The following is a 14,684-nucleotide window of genomic DNA, read 5'->3' as shown; positions in this document are numbered from 1 at the left end:
ATGCTCCATGATGAGCTGGACGAGTCGCCTGAGCGTGTCTGAAAGAACGACCCCTACCGCAGTAAAACTGACCCCCTGAAGGAACATTGTTGAAATCACCTGAACCACGAGGCCTCTTATCCTCCCTCTCAACCCGCTCCTGGTTGTGAACCATCTCAATCTAACGAGCAATATCGACAACCTCGTAGAAAGTAGCACCAGACATTATCTCTAGTCATGAGTAATTGCAGCTGAAAAGTGAGGCCATCTATGAACCTCCTGATCCTCTCCCTGTCTGTGGGAATCAACCAGATAGCATGACGGGCCAACTCTAAAAATTTCATCTCATACTGTGTCACGGACATATCACCCTGACAAAGCTGCTCGAACTGTCTGCGCAGCTCCTCTCTACAGGACTAAGGTACGAACTTCTCCAGGAATAGACCGGAGAACTGCTGCCAGGTAAGGGGTGCTGCGCCGACCGGCCTACGCCTCTTGTAAGCCTCCCACCATCTGAAGGCAGCCCCAGAAAACTGAAAAGTAGTGAACGAGACCCCACTGGTCTCCAGAATATCCGCTGTCTAAAGCATCCGTTGACACTTATCCAGAATACCTTGAGCATCCTCTGACTCAGCACCGCTAAATGGTGGAGGTCGAAGCCTCTCAAATCTCTCAAGTCTCCTCTGCTCATCATGAGCCATAACAGGAACTACCGAGGCCTGAGCAGTTGCAACCGGCTGGGCTGGTAGTGCCCTCGGTATATAAAGTCCTTGTACTGCCTGGTCTGGAGTACGGGCAACAGGGGTATGAGTACCTCTCCCGGCCTGAGAAGTGGCAAGTACGGCCTGAGCCGAAACCACCTGAGCAAGACCAGTGCAAATTGTCAATATCTGGTCCAAAGTCTCCTGAAGGCCTGGAATCTCAATGGGCACAACTGGTGCCTGAGCTGGTCCTGTTGGCTCAGCTATATCTAGAATCTGCTCCTGAGCTGGAGCAACTGGTGGTACTACAGGTGCTGCTCCAACTGCTGCACGAGCTATACCTCGACCCCTAACTCGGCCCAGGCCTCTACCACGACCCCGACCTCGCGGCCCTAACTAGTGGCACTGGTGGCTGACCGTCTGATCCGGTAGTGCGAGTTCTCACCATCTGTGAGAGAATAGAATAACAGAAATTTAATTTCCGGAATCAACAAATTCGCACGACAGAATACAAGAAAGTGAAATTTTCCTAAGGGTTCTGCAGCCTCTCAAAGATAAGTACAGACGTCTCTGTACCGATCCGCAAGACTCTACTCAACCTGCTCATGACTCATGAGATCTATGCAACCTAGGATCTTATACCAACTTGTCACGACCTAAAATCTCACATGTCGTGATGGCGCCTATCTCGATACTAGGCAAGCCGACAACCTTAATAAAACCACATTTCCTTAAATTTTAAAAAAAACATAATAATTTGAGTTTAATAAAAGGCCTCGCAATTTCAGATACAAACACTCCCAAAACCTGGTGTCACTGAGTACATGAACATCTAATATAAATACAAGTTTGAAAAATACGGTCCATAAGAGTCTAAGACCAAATATAGTAAATAAGGAGATAGGGAAGGAGAGGCAAGGTCTGCGAAATACGGCAGCTACCTCAGAATCTCCAAAAAATAAAATGTGCGAAAGAATCAACACCCGTTATGCCTGGGAACACCTGGATCTGCACACGAAGTGCAGGGTATAGTATGAGTATAACCAACTCAGCAAGTAACAATAATAAATAAGGAACTGAAGATAGTGACAAGCTACACAATTACAGTTCATTTTCAGTAATTCCAACAGAGAGTAGACATGCTTACAAATCCGGCAGTTTAAGTCAAAACAGTTTTATACAATTCAAGTTCATGTAATTCGGATATAAAATCTTTCAGAAAATTACACAATAATGACAGATAGCAACTAAGTGCAACAACAAATGAAAAGCAAGTACAGCCTCTCAGGGCAACAATCACTCAACTCGTCACAACAGCTCAACCACTCGGCTCTCAGCCCTCAGCACTCACACTCAATGGGTACCCGCGCTCACTGGGGGTGTACAGACACTGGAGGGAATCCTACAACCCAAGCTCTATAATCCGCACGGATAACTCACGTGTTACACGAACAACTCATGTGCTGCACGGACAACTCACGTGTTACAGTATCCATACCTCACCAACAGGCCCTCGGCCTCACTCAGTCATCAACCTCTCTGGTCTCTCGGGCTCTCAGAAATCACAAAGATCATCCCAAACAAAGATAACATAGTGTATCAACAAAATCAAGAAACACTGAGGTATGATATGCAAGTAAAATCATGACTGAGTACAAGACAGCAATTAGCAAATAATTCAATAAGTACGCGACCTCTGCGGATCCCAACAATACTATCACATAGCCTAAGCATGATTTACAATCAAATTTCTTCAATACATAGAGAACATATAGCTAACAACAAGTTATTCAACTTTACAGTTTCACGGGACGGATCAAGTCACAATACTTTAACTCAAATATGCCCTTACCGTCACATAGTTGGTCCATATATGCCCTTAGAGTTACACAGTTGACCCATATATGTCATTTTCGAAACGGAATTCACCCAAACTAATTAGCTCTTTCGTTAATTGTATTAAAGTGTATTACAAACACTATTTTCTTTTTATTAGTATTTTTTTCTTTACCTTTCTCTTTTCTTTTTTTTTTTTTTCTTTTCTTCTCTTTTTTTCCTTTTTCTTTCTCTCTTATCTGTTTCCTCCATTACTGATGTCTTCTCCAATTTCGTCACCAATTTCACTTGACAAAACTCATAAATTCCAATTACTAAAAAAATTCTCCCATAAGGTAATCAAGTTCCAATTTCACTGGCCCTCTAAATAAACGAAATTAAATTATTCCAAAAATTATGGTTTAAACTTTAAAATAATAAAAATATCTCATCCTTTAACAATACTCAAAAGATCAAAATATTTAAATTGTTTCCAGAAAGATAATTTAATGATTAAAAGCCTAGAGTTCAAGTTGTAGTGTTATAAATTTGAGTTGCTAGTCTTTTTTCATCTTTTTTCAGCTGGACATTTTCTATTTTTTTTATTAACTGTAAATTAGGGGTGTACATGGAACGGGTTGGTTCGGTTTTTATCAAAACCAAATCAAACCAATTATTTGGTTTGCATTGTTCGGTTTTGTTGGATTTTTTGGGTTTTTTATTACATAAATATTATTTCAATCTTACTTTATTAAATTTGTTAGAACTAAATATATGTTCAGTAAAAATTAAAAAATTGACAAACATATGATCTATAAAAATATTCTTATGGGAGAATTTTTTTAGTAATTGGAATTAATGAGTTTTGTCAAGTAAAATTGGTGACGAAAATGGAGAACACATCAGTAATGGAGGAAATCGGATAAGGGAGAAAGAAAAGGGAAAAAAAAAGAGAAGAAAAGGGAAAAAAAAAGAGAAGAAAAGAAAAAAGAAGAAAGAAAAGAGAAAGGTAAAGAAAAAAAAAGTACTAATAAAAAGGAAATAGTGTTTGTAATACACTTTAATACAATTAACGAAAGAGCTAATTAGTTTGAGTAGATTCCATTTCAAAAAGGGCATATATGGGGCCAAATGTATAAGTCTAAAGGCATATATGGACCAACTATGTAACGGTAAGGGCATATTTGAGCTAAAGTATTAACGAAAGACAAATGTTCTCAATTTCGTATAGTACAAGGGCATATTTGGACATTTTCCGTTATTTTTTTACATCATCACTTGATATTTATTACTAATTTTATTCTATACTTTTCATATGTAATTTACATATTAGTAATATTGAAACCTTTTATTGGAGAAAGACTGAGCAAGAGTTATAATATATACAAATGAAAGGTTAGTTAAAATTACACAAGTTTATGAAAAATATTCATTTGATATACAATATAAATAAATTACTATAATCCATATTACTATTATTATTTTAAAAAAAATTAGGTAGGATAATCAATTGTTACTTTATGGGGTGATTTTGCTGAAAATCACATAAATCTAATTAAGATTTTGGTCGTTCGTCTTTATAGGTACAGACGATATTAAATTATCTTGGCCTCGAGAAACAAATCATTATCATATAACGAGCCACATCGATCATCAACAATTATAGCACTTATCTTTAATGTGTAATTTTTTTTTTTTCAAATCCTTATTGGATAATATTGATTTATTTTATATAATTATGTACTACATGATTCGGCATATACATGCAACGCACGTGCCGGGAAACTAGTTGTCTGAAATAAAGTAATCTCGTAAAATTCACTATTAACATTTCTCATACCTCAAAATTTTGAGGGCCTAAATCAAGGCTCTATTAGCCTCCCGTGAGATTCTCAGACAAATTTTATTGAGTTTCAATTAAGATATGACAATAATGACAAAGAATATTACATGTAGTGAATATGTCATTCAAATACCAAATGTGAATGAAGTTAGTTGAACATCATGTTCGTGAAATTCAATAGAATTAGTGGTTTAACACCAAAATATATTAAAAGACCCTTAAACTTCTTGCATAAAATCCATATAATAATAAGACACCTACATGACTTTGATCTAGCAGTGGGAACGCAACACATGATACGTGAGTTATGCGCATGTCATGGTATTGAAGTATTCCATATACAAAAATATGATATTAAGTAAAAATGGTAAAAGGGTAAGCCCATTATTCATTGAGTTTTATACCTTGCGACACTTGACTCAGATATTTCTTAGTTAAAAAGATGAGACGCAAAAGAACTTGCTTTCTTGTTTATGGATCAATTAAGTGTGACAAAAATGAATAGCTAATTTAGAGAATCTGAGTTCATACTAGAAAGTAAATTCGCGAGAAACATGAAAAAAGACTATACATATAGGAAGAAAAATAGAATTGACGAAAAGGTAAATATATTATTTAATTTAATAAAAGAAAATTTTATCGTATTATTTCACTCAATCTTATCTCTACCAAATTTAAAACATTGTTAATTTTGAAATCTTTTATATATAACTATATGGTTGCCGGTAAGGGTTTATTGAGTTGGTTGGGTAAACGCTTTCCCACATGAGAGACATGAGCTCGATTCCACTCACCAGCAACCTACTCAGTGAGAGCTCATCGTCTGGGCTTGCCTAGTGCGATTTACGCCCCCTCTCTCCTTCATTATAAAAGAAGTTGAACGACAAAACAGATAACTAGCGCTACATAAAACTTTGTATCGCGATGTGTTTGACCGGAAGAAAAAGTATAGAGATTAAGAAAAAGCGAAGATTAGGAAACTAAACAAATATGAAAAATCCCAAGCAAAAAAAAAAAAAAAAAAAAGGGAAAAAGAAGGCGACCTAACATTAGGAGAAGATCAACAAAACAAGGTTAATAATATAACTTCGAAACACTAATTTGAAACGTAAAGTTTACCCACAAAAACCCCCCACTTGCTGAACCTTCAATCTTCATTCTCACTTAAATTCATAAAGTTTTGAGTTTCTATTGTTATTATCAAAATTATTGATACGTATTCTAATTAGATTTATATTGTGCTTAATGATTTTATTTATTAATTTTAGGTGTTTATACTCTTATTTTATCTCGTAATACTTATGCGATTTTAAAAAAGACTAATTTGATAATAATTTAAATATTAGGTTAGTTTCAATAGCATTTAATAGATTGGACCAAATTTGCCAAAAAATAAGGAGTCTAATTATAATTTATTCGGTCCATTAATCCCAAAAAATATTCGCCTATGTAATTTGGGTCTGCAAATGTATTTATTTTTATTTCTTAGTAAAAGAAATTACTATTATTTGTTTTAAGCGACGGAGGGGACGGCAGTTGAAAGCTTCAGCCAGATAAACATATGCATCATGGGTCTTGTACTAAGAGCCAACATAGTTGTACCTTGTACACTGAAAGTGACTGTTGTTACTAGAAATTCCCAGTGTACTTGGCGCATTTTCTAATTTTGTCAGTTTTTCTTTGTCTTTTTCCTCTCCTTTCTCTCCATTGCTGCCTAGTGTAACCTTTGAGCAATTTCCTCTGTTTTTGTTGTTTCCTCTGTTTTCATTCATTTGTTTATCCACTCAATGGCCTTTGAGTTTCCCTTTCATAAGCATCTCAGTTTTTCTGGGAAGATTTTATACCCCTTTTGTTTGTTTTACTCAATCCAAATTTCCAATCAAGAAATATCAAAGGAAATTCACTGGTTTTGGTGGGTTTTATGTGTTTTTATTGTTTGGTTTATGGGGTCTCGTAATGGAACATAATACAAGCTGAAAGGTACTTCCTTTTGCTCATAATTTGTGTTTCTTGATTGTTTCCTATTTTTTGCTTGGAGGGTATTTTGCATAGTTTATAACATGAGCTTAAACGGGGAAACATGGTCAGTAAGGATTCATATAGTCGAGACGTAGTAGTTGTTGTAGGGTAAGTTGCATAGTTTATAACATGAGCTTACATGGAGAAACATGGTCAGTGAGAATTCATGTAGTCGAGACGTAGTTGTTGTTTTAGGGTAAGTTTCATAGTTTATAACATAGCTTAAATGGAGAAACATTGTCAGGGAGGATTCATACAATCGAGACGTAGTAGTAGTTGTTGTTGTTGTAGGGTATGTTGCATAGTTAAGATACACTTTGGAATGTTTGGTTTTGGTTAGAAAGATGGAATTGACATTTTTATAGTTTTCCTAATCCAAATTTCCAACCAAGAAAATTAAAAGGAAATCACTGGGTCTTGGTGGGTTTTATGTGTTTTTCTTGTTTGGTTTATGGGGTCTTTTGATGGAAGATAATACAAGCTGAAAGGTACTTCCTTTTTCACACTTGTACTTTTAAGGTTTGCTCATATATATGTTTCTTGATTATGCCCTTTTTGTTCTTGGAGGGTATGTTGCAAAGTTGGAGTATTGACTTTGGAATATTGGGTTTTGGTTAGAAGTTATATTCGGAAACAACCTATCTACCTTCATAGGTAGGGGTAAGGTCTGCGTACACACTAACCTCCCCAGACCCCACTTGTGGGATTCCACTGGGTTGTTGTTGTTGTTGGTTAGAAGAGATATGGAATTGACATTTTAATACTTTTCCGAATTCTTGTGTATGACTTGTTCATGTTTAGTTAGAGTAACTTTAGAACTGAGTTTTGATTAGAAGAAGAATAAAGTTGATAATTGTAAAGTTCTAATGTTAACAGGTTTATTTATTTAATTTATTTAGTTTTGCCTTGTTTTGATCTCTTTTGCTGGAGCAGATACTAAGGCGTTCAATACTAGTTTCGTTCTTTTCCCCTTCTGATGAAATGCGGTTTAAGTATCTAGAGATGTTCTTTTGGTGTGAAGTACGTGACCTGTGCAATTCAGAGTTTTGATGTTTTCTATATTTGTTTTATTTGTGTGATTGCAGACATCTGTTGAGGAAATGACTATATTTAAAGCAACACAATAAGGTATTTGAAACTTGAGTTTTTATATTAAGGATTTCCTGTGGTAGAATCATCACATTAATTGGAATTGAACTATCTCTTTTGTTTGCTCTCATTTAGGTGGTTTGATATTCTAATCTGAGTGAAGATGGCCATGTCACTCGAGGACCTCCTCGCTAAGGAAGGATTCGATAGGAAGATGTCAAAAACAGTGCCTAGAGCTTCATCCGGAACAAAGGCAAGACGTGGACCTATTTACCCACTTCAAGAACCTCATAAACCTGTGTCTTCATCAAGCACAAGAAAAACCGAGAGGACAAAATCTGCTATCCCGTGGCATGACTTGAAAGATAAGACCCCAAGAGTCAATTTTGCAGACAGGAGGCAAAAGAAGGAAACTAAGCACAGAATGGGCTCGCGTGATCTATCATCGGATGTTAAGAGAATAAGCATTAGTTCTTTTGATGAATTGCTAGCTGCTGATGCTTCTCAAAGCAATGAGATAGTTGAGGTTGGAGAGCGAAATGGTTCGAGATACAATCATATATGCTCAAATCAAACTTACAGAAATGGGAGTGGTGAAGGCAGGCCTTCTAGCAGAAGTGAGGAAGAAGAAGGAAAGCGACAATCCTTCGGAAAAGATACAAAAGCAACAACAAAATGTCTCAATAATTCTGGTAAACTTCTTTCAGGACATCGAAGCTTTAGAGATGATTATCAGAAACGTATTGAACAGCCTGAGACCTCCTACAGCAGATCAACTAGAAGTTCGCTAACCAACAAAAGTTATGATGCAATTAGAAGCCTAAAAAAAGCTGGCATTGAGCACGCTGCAGTTATTCCTGCTCTTGATGAAGTTGCTGTTCAGGCTGTAATCTCTATCTTGAGTGGATACATAAAACGTTTTCTCGTAGATGAGGATTTTAGGACATCACTTCGTCACAATAGTTTCGCTTCCCTAAACTTTGTTGGACTAGAAGAAGGCCTCAATACTGAAAGCAAGGTCCTAGCCACTCTTGAACAAGCTATTGAAACAGTAGAAAGAGCTGCAGAGGATTGTGCGAACGAAAAAGAACTTAAGAAAGCCTCACTTCAGCTTAGTGTAATTACAGGCTTGAATTCGAACGATTTACGAGATGGATTTACTTCTGGTATTCCCAATTCTAAATTGGCAGCTTGTGCTCATCTGTATCTCGGTGTCACATATAAGATACAGAAGAAGGATCGTATAGCTGCAAAGCACCTACTGCAAGTGTTCTGTGATTCACCTTTTCAGGCAAGGACTAATTTGTTGCCTGATTTGTGGGATCACATATTTCTTCGTCATTTTTCAAATTTGAAGGCCTGGTTTGATTCAGAAGCTAATTTTCTTGGTGGTCTACATAATAAGTCAAGGAAGCTGAAGTTTCTTGAAAAAATGTACAATGAAAATCTGGACAACGGTACTTATCAGTTTGCACTTTACTACAAGGAATGGCTAACTGAAGGGGCTGAGATTCCGTTACTTCCTTCTATTGAAATTCCTTCTGTATCTGTTCAGTATGAAGGTTCCTTTAGTAACTCTTCCCACTTAAGTAGTACTGTTGGTGGTTTCTCACCTCAGCCAGTGGTCAGCAAAAGGTTGTATGATGAAGTGTTCCGTCATTCACATAAACTAGAAAATGAATCAGAGGAGCACCGGGAAGAAAGCTACGAAGTTAGTGTGAGGAGGTCTTCTAGTTTTGCTGCCGAAAACCTGGTAGCATTGAAATACTCTGCTGAAGTGATTAAGTGCATAGATCATGATGTTAAGCCCGGTGCTATAGTTGATTCAGTAAGTGTTGAATACATAACTTCAAAAGAAACATAGATCGTGATTAGACAAAAATGTGAAAATATGTGTACATTTTGTTGGTTAAATCCTGGCTAAGTTCCTTCCCACATTTGGCCGGTGAGATTTGAAGCGAATAAATTACTCTATGGTCCATTTGACACGATACAATTTTTAGGTTATGGTTGTAATTTTTGGGATGTTTGTTTTTGAAATAATGATGTAGACTTCTTTGCTCCTGTAATCCAACATAAACTTGGTTTCTTCTAAATCTTCTTTGTAAAGCTATACTTTTGAAGCAGTTTCAGTCACTTGTAAATAGTTGTTCCTTCAGTCTTTGATGCTATTTTTAAATGCTTCATTTAGGTGTGGATGTAGCTCATGATTTTATCTCTTTCCAATTCTCAATGACAGTTCTATAAACTTGAAATGGATGATAAGATATATAAATGTAAGCATGCATGCCTTTTCTTTTGTCGTTGGTCTTACCAAATTAAGATATGCAGTTCAATTTTGTTCTTGTTAAATAGTGTCTATGATTAGGAAAGTAAATGTGAAAGCTGTCAGATCAGCTTAGTAATTTTCTGTGCATTTCTAGATATAGTGAGTTAGGATCTATGCTTGCCGAACAATATTATTTCCCCTTTCAGATTTTATATTACATAATACAAGTTACACTCTGTGGCGTTCTTTTGTGTAGTATGGTGCATCAAGAGCTCGGGATGCAGAGGGGGTTTTCGGAATGAATTCTCCAGAAGAAAAAATTTTCATGGAAATATTTGGAAACTCTGATCTAAAGGAAACAACTCCGTTGAAGTCGAACATGCCAGAATCATTTGCACCTGCAAATCTGACCGAGTTCATATTCAACAGGATAGCGAAAACAGCTTTTGAGCAAAAGGAGACTGAGGATTCTATCATCCATGCTGCTCCTCCTCTTCTTCTATTCTCGGAAGTTGCTTTGGCTCTTGATTGCACGGTAACATTCTGAACTCTTTGCTCTCCTCAATTATTAAAAGAGGAGCTATACTTTTTACTTTTTCATTATAATCTCACCATTTTACTTTGAAAATGCAGCCAACTGAGGTACTGCTTCCTGCTCAAGGTAGGTGAAAATCATCTTTGAGAGTGTTCCCTTTACATTCGTAATTGATTAATTGCTTATGATGATGCTTTGAAAATATTTAGGAGTCGATTATGAAGATTATGTTGGAAGATCCTCCGCAAACATACCACAGGAATTTATCTGCCCTTTGACTGGACTTCTTTTTGAAGATCCAGCTACCCTTGAGACTGGCCAAACCTTTGAGAGAGCATCTATTACAAGCTGGTTTTCTAAAGGAAATAGAGCATGTCCAGTAACGCAAAGATTGTTAGAATGCCAAAGTGTACCCCGTGCTAACTTCTTTTTGAAGCATGTTATCACCAATTGGAAGTCCGAACATTGGAGGCGTCTTCTGACCTATTTCTCTAAAGAAGCAGGCAATTCAGGGAAACACCGTTGGTTAAAGAATGAAATAGTTGTTTCCGTATTGCAACAACTTCTTATTGTTTTACATCAGGATGAAAGAAGAGAAACTCTAGAGCAGCTTATATCCCTCGGAAGCTTACAGTTTCTGATCCAGAGATTTAATTATGGAAAGGCAAGGGAGAAGATATGTGTTTCCGGAATTCTTTGCTCTTGCATTGAAGTTGACAATAAATGTAGAAATGTAGTTGCCAGAAATGTTGACAAGATGTGTCTGCTCAATCTTCTTCAGAATGAAGAGTTGGAATTGAGAAGAAATGCCTTTTCACTCCTGACTGAACTCATTTGCCTTAACAGGTACTTGGTTTTTCAAACATTTTCCTACAAGAATCTCTGAAGAGATTAGATTGTTCCAAAACATATATTTAAATGAAACTTGTTTTGCATTTAAGATGTCTGAAATACTCTATATTTGCTGGATTAAGATGCAGTCTTAGTGGGTAATGATAAATTGATAATGCATTGCTTTAGTTAACTCTGTGCCGCGCTCCCATATTTCAGGAGAAAAGATGCAAAGTTCTTCATAAAATGCATTCACAAAGATAACATAGTCAAAGCAATGCAAGATTTGCTGACATATCTCCAGGATTGTCCATGTGAACAGAGATCCATGGTTGCTGTGCTGCTCTTGCACTTTGATCTTCTAGTAGGTTCAAATTTAAAGATCTCTCTAAACAAAGTTCATGAATGTTGTCATACTCTTCTACGATACTGCTTATGTCCAATTCAGTTTCTCTGAGCTTGTTACTGCAGGAGTTTTGATCTTGGATAATTTATTAAGTGAATATCAAAGGCACTTAGTGAAACACCTTCTCTTGTTTCTCAATTCTCTTATATACATATGTCATTTCCGATTCTTGTTTCTTTGCTGAACCGCAGTTTTTTTTCCGCTTGAGCTCGTAGATTGCATGTCAAGCTCAGTCAGCAGATTAGGCTCTGCTCTTCTAGACATCCAGCAATTTGGAATGTTTTTCTTTATTGGATATTCCCCCCTAAACTGCATGTTAATACTAATCGGGTTGCTAGGTTATGTTTCGAAAGACCTACAATATCTCAAAATAAATTTGGACTTAGCCAAAACCATAACACAATGGAATTTAATGATGTATATAGGCAAGTAGTTGAGATCATGACTTCTTGTTATTAAAGATTGATTAGGCTCGGACGGGGAGAAGTCTGAGATTTGGAGAAGTTCTAGTTTTAGAAGACTTCTAATTTTTCCTTAAAAAATAAATTATAACCAGCACTGGAATGAAAAGAAATGTGTTCGAATAAAGCAGAATCTTTGTATATGAATCAATATTCACAATAGCCAATCCCATCTAGTCTGTGATTGAGGAATTGTCGTTGTAGTTATTGTCACTTGTTTAAAAGACATGCATAATTTTTAAGGTCAATGTTATTTCGAGTCTAGAAACTAATTTTGTATTTGATTCTTATAGGCAGACACAGAAATGGCCAACATATACAGAGATGGTGCTGTTGATGCTATAACTATGGCCTTAGAAAGCAGCTTATCGGATGAAAGGAGCAGAGAAATATGTTGCAAAGCACTCCTTATTTTGGGAGGGCATTTTTCTTTCTCGGGGAAGATTATGACAGAAGATTGGATCTTAAAGCAAGCTGGATTTCTTGAAGGTTTTGACGTGGAATATCCTGATGAGGAAGAGAATAATGCACTGGTTGATGCAACTGTTATGACGGTAAGTTTTCTTCTTTTTCTCTGACTGAATTCATCTAAGAAATATTTTCATCGAAATACAAAATTAAATGGACTTACACCAGTAGTTACAACAATACCACTTCGGACTAATTGAACTTAGGACCAGCCAAAAATTTCTATACCCTATCTTTGTACCATCCTTTTATGGTATTTATAATTGCCCCGTAAAGTGATTCATTTACATTCTCCTCATTCTCTGAGCATTGTGAACTTTATATGGTGAAGCAAAAAATATTGTTTTCCCGTGATTGTAAAGTGTACTGAACAAAATTGTCAGATGGAGGATGAAGAAGAAGAGGCCAGGGAAAAGTGGTTGGTAAATGCATCCGCATTACTCATTGGTAGTGGAAAGAAGTCATTTGTAGAGTCTCTTTCAAAGTGGTTAGGTTCTGGAAACTCAGAATTGGTCAGGATTTGTCTAACCACAGTTGCATGGTTAAGCTCAGCACTAGCTTCACTGACCGTATCGGAGTTTGAACTATCTGCCTTTTTGGCTATTATCACTCAGCTGATAGAATGCTTACAACATGGTGATTTGGTTGAACATAAGGTTTTAGCTTCAGTGTCTCTCCTCAATTTCAGCAAAGTTTCAGGTTAGTCCTTTAGCTTCTGTTAAGACCTTTAAATAGCAGCAAAATGTTGTTTTGGTTATACATTTTTCAGTTTCTAGATAGTTTAGTAGTTAAAGAGACTGAAATTGGAGTTTGTAGACTACTGAGAAACCATATACAGGAGGTTTTTACCAAGTATTCCAAGTGACAGTTTTTGCTCTCTAACTCTAATGTCACTATCACCTTTGCTTCCTATGGTTACTACTTGTTGTTTCTGCTTCTTTTTTAGTTTTTTTTCTCTTGAGCCGGGGGTCTATTGGAAACAGCCTCTCTACTTTCGTAAGGCAGGGGTAAGATCTGCGTACACTCTACTCTCCCCAGACCCCACTTTATGGGATTACACTGGGTTTGTTGTTGTTGTTTAACTCTAATGTCACTAAACTTTATCCACTAAAGTACTCTAATGTCACTAAACTTTAACTCTAATGTCATAGAACTATCTTTTATCACATTAAAGTAACTGAACTTTACTCATTATAGCGGTAAAGTTACTAAATTTTATCCATTCTAAAGACAAAACTTACCTATCAAGGTGATTTTACTATTATAGCAAGTAATTTTTCTGGCATTTTATTGCTATAAGTAACAACAACAACAACATACCCAGTGAAATCCCGCAGGTGGGGTCGGAAGAGAGTGTGTACGCAGACCTTACCCCTAACCTTCTGAAATAGTATTGAGACTTCCATTTCAAACAAAACAAAGTTTTGTGACATTGCTTTTATAGTGGTAAAGTTTAGTTACTGTAATATGACAAAAAATAATTTTGTGACTTTACTGTTATAGTGGATAAGGTTCAGTGACTGAATGTGCAATTTACCCGTCGGAACTTAGAAGAGAACATCTATGTCATCACTTTCCTCAAGGGGGTTGGTATACATGAACAAAAAAAAAAGGATAAGCACTGCAAGTGTGGGGATAATGCTCTCAGATTTTACTTGTTAGTAGATAAGAGAATATGTGATTCCTAAAAATGGTTTCAACCTCACATTTGTTGATTATTTGATTTCTATCTATTTTTATTTGGCTATTTAATTCTAAGGTTTTGCCCCTAGAATGTAGGGTCTTACTGATGATGATAGCAGAGGATATTGCTGCTCCTCTAGAAACCCTTGTCGAAATTACATGGACAGCAAAAGAACTTTATGCTATAATTTTCTGCAGCTAGAGGTGAAAACTAAGGACAAAAGAATACTCAATTTGCTGTGAAAAAATGATGCTTTGATTTGTATAATAACATTTTGGTTGTAAAATCTTTTTCCTTTATTTATCTGTTTCTTCTAAAGAAATGCTAGTCGGGGGTCTATTGGAAACAACTTCTCTGCCTTCCCAGGTAAGGATAAGGCTACGTACATCTTACCCTCCCAGACCCTGCTGGTGAGAATTCACTAGGTTTGTTATTGTTGTTGTTCTCAAAAAATGTAAGGTAAAACTGTGTACATAAGATCCAATGTGGTCTGGTCCTTCCGGGATCCCATGCATAGCCTGAACTTAGTGCACCAGGTTGTCCGTTATCCATTTCTTCTTTAAAAAAAAGGAGAAAGTTTGGGT

General features: G+C 36.4%; 1 protein-coding gene across 4 annotated transcripts; it reads left to right on the top strand.

Annotated features, from left to right (window-relative positions):
• Positions 1-5,729: 5,729 nt before the first annotated feature.
• Positions 5,730-14,405, top strand: LOC104117105 (putative E3 ubiquitin-protein ligase LIN-1). Of its 4 annotated transcripts, none has more exons than XM_009628093.4 (10): positions 5,744-6,318; positions 7,443-7,485; positions 7,582-9,274; positions 9,972-10,250; positions 10,349-10,376; positions 10,460-11,096; positions 11,301-11,445; positions 12,242-12,502; positions 12,800-13,115; positions 14,189-14,405. In XM_009628093.4, the coding sequence occupies exons 3-10, from the start codon at positions 7,610-7,612 to the stop codon at positions 14,299-14,301; spliced, it is 3,444 nt and encodes a 1,147-aa protein (XP_009626388.1). In that variant the 5' UTR covers positions 5,744-6,318; positions 7,443-7,485; positions 7,582-7,609; the 3' UTR covers positions 14,302-14,405. The 4 variants fall into 4 exon arrangements, with proteins under 4 accessions (XP_009626404.1, XP_009626388.1, XP_009626396.1 ...); XM_009628101.4 differs by having other exon boundaries at positions 5,807-6,318; positions 11,301-11,449; positions 12,246-12,502; XM_070188561.1 differs by lacking the exon at positions 5,744-6,318 and adding an exon at positions 6,347-6,845 and having other exon boundaries at positions 11,301-11,449; positions 12,246-12,502.
• The last annotated feature ends 279 nt before the right edge of the window (positions 14,406-14,684 follow it).

The sequence above is a fragment of the Nicotiana tomentosiformis genome, chromosome 11, assembly GCF_000390325.3.
Source record: "Nicotiana tomentosiformis chromosome 11, ASM39032v3, whole genome shotgun sequence".
NCBI classification, from domain to species: Eukaryota; Viridiplantae; Streptophyta; class Magnoliopsida; order Solanales; family Solanaceae; genus Nicotiana; species Nicotiana tomentosiformis.
This window is presented reverse-complemented; position numbering and strand designations above follow the sequence as displayed.

Bases quoted from the DNA above. Each gene is read 5' to 3' on its own strand.
- LOC104117105 (XM_009628093.4), top strand. From the start codon at position 7,610: ATGGCCATGTCACTCGAGGACCTCCTCGCTAAGGAAGGATTCGATAGG. The intron at 11,446-12,241 runs GTAGGTTCAAAT...TGATTCTTATAG, and splicing joins TCTTGCACTTTGATCTTCTA to GCAGACACAGAAATGGCCAA. The intron at 12,503-12,799 runs GTAAGTTTTCTT...CAAAATTGTCAG, and splicing joins TTGATGCAACTGTTATGACG to ATGGAGGATGAAGAAGAAGA.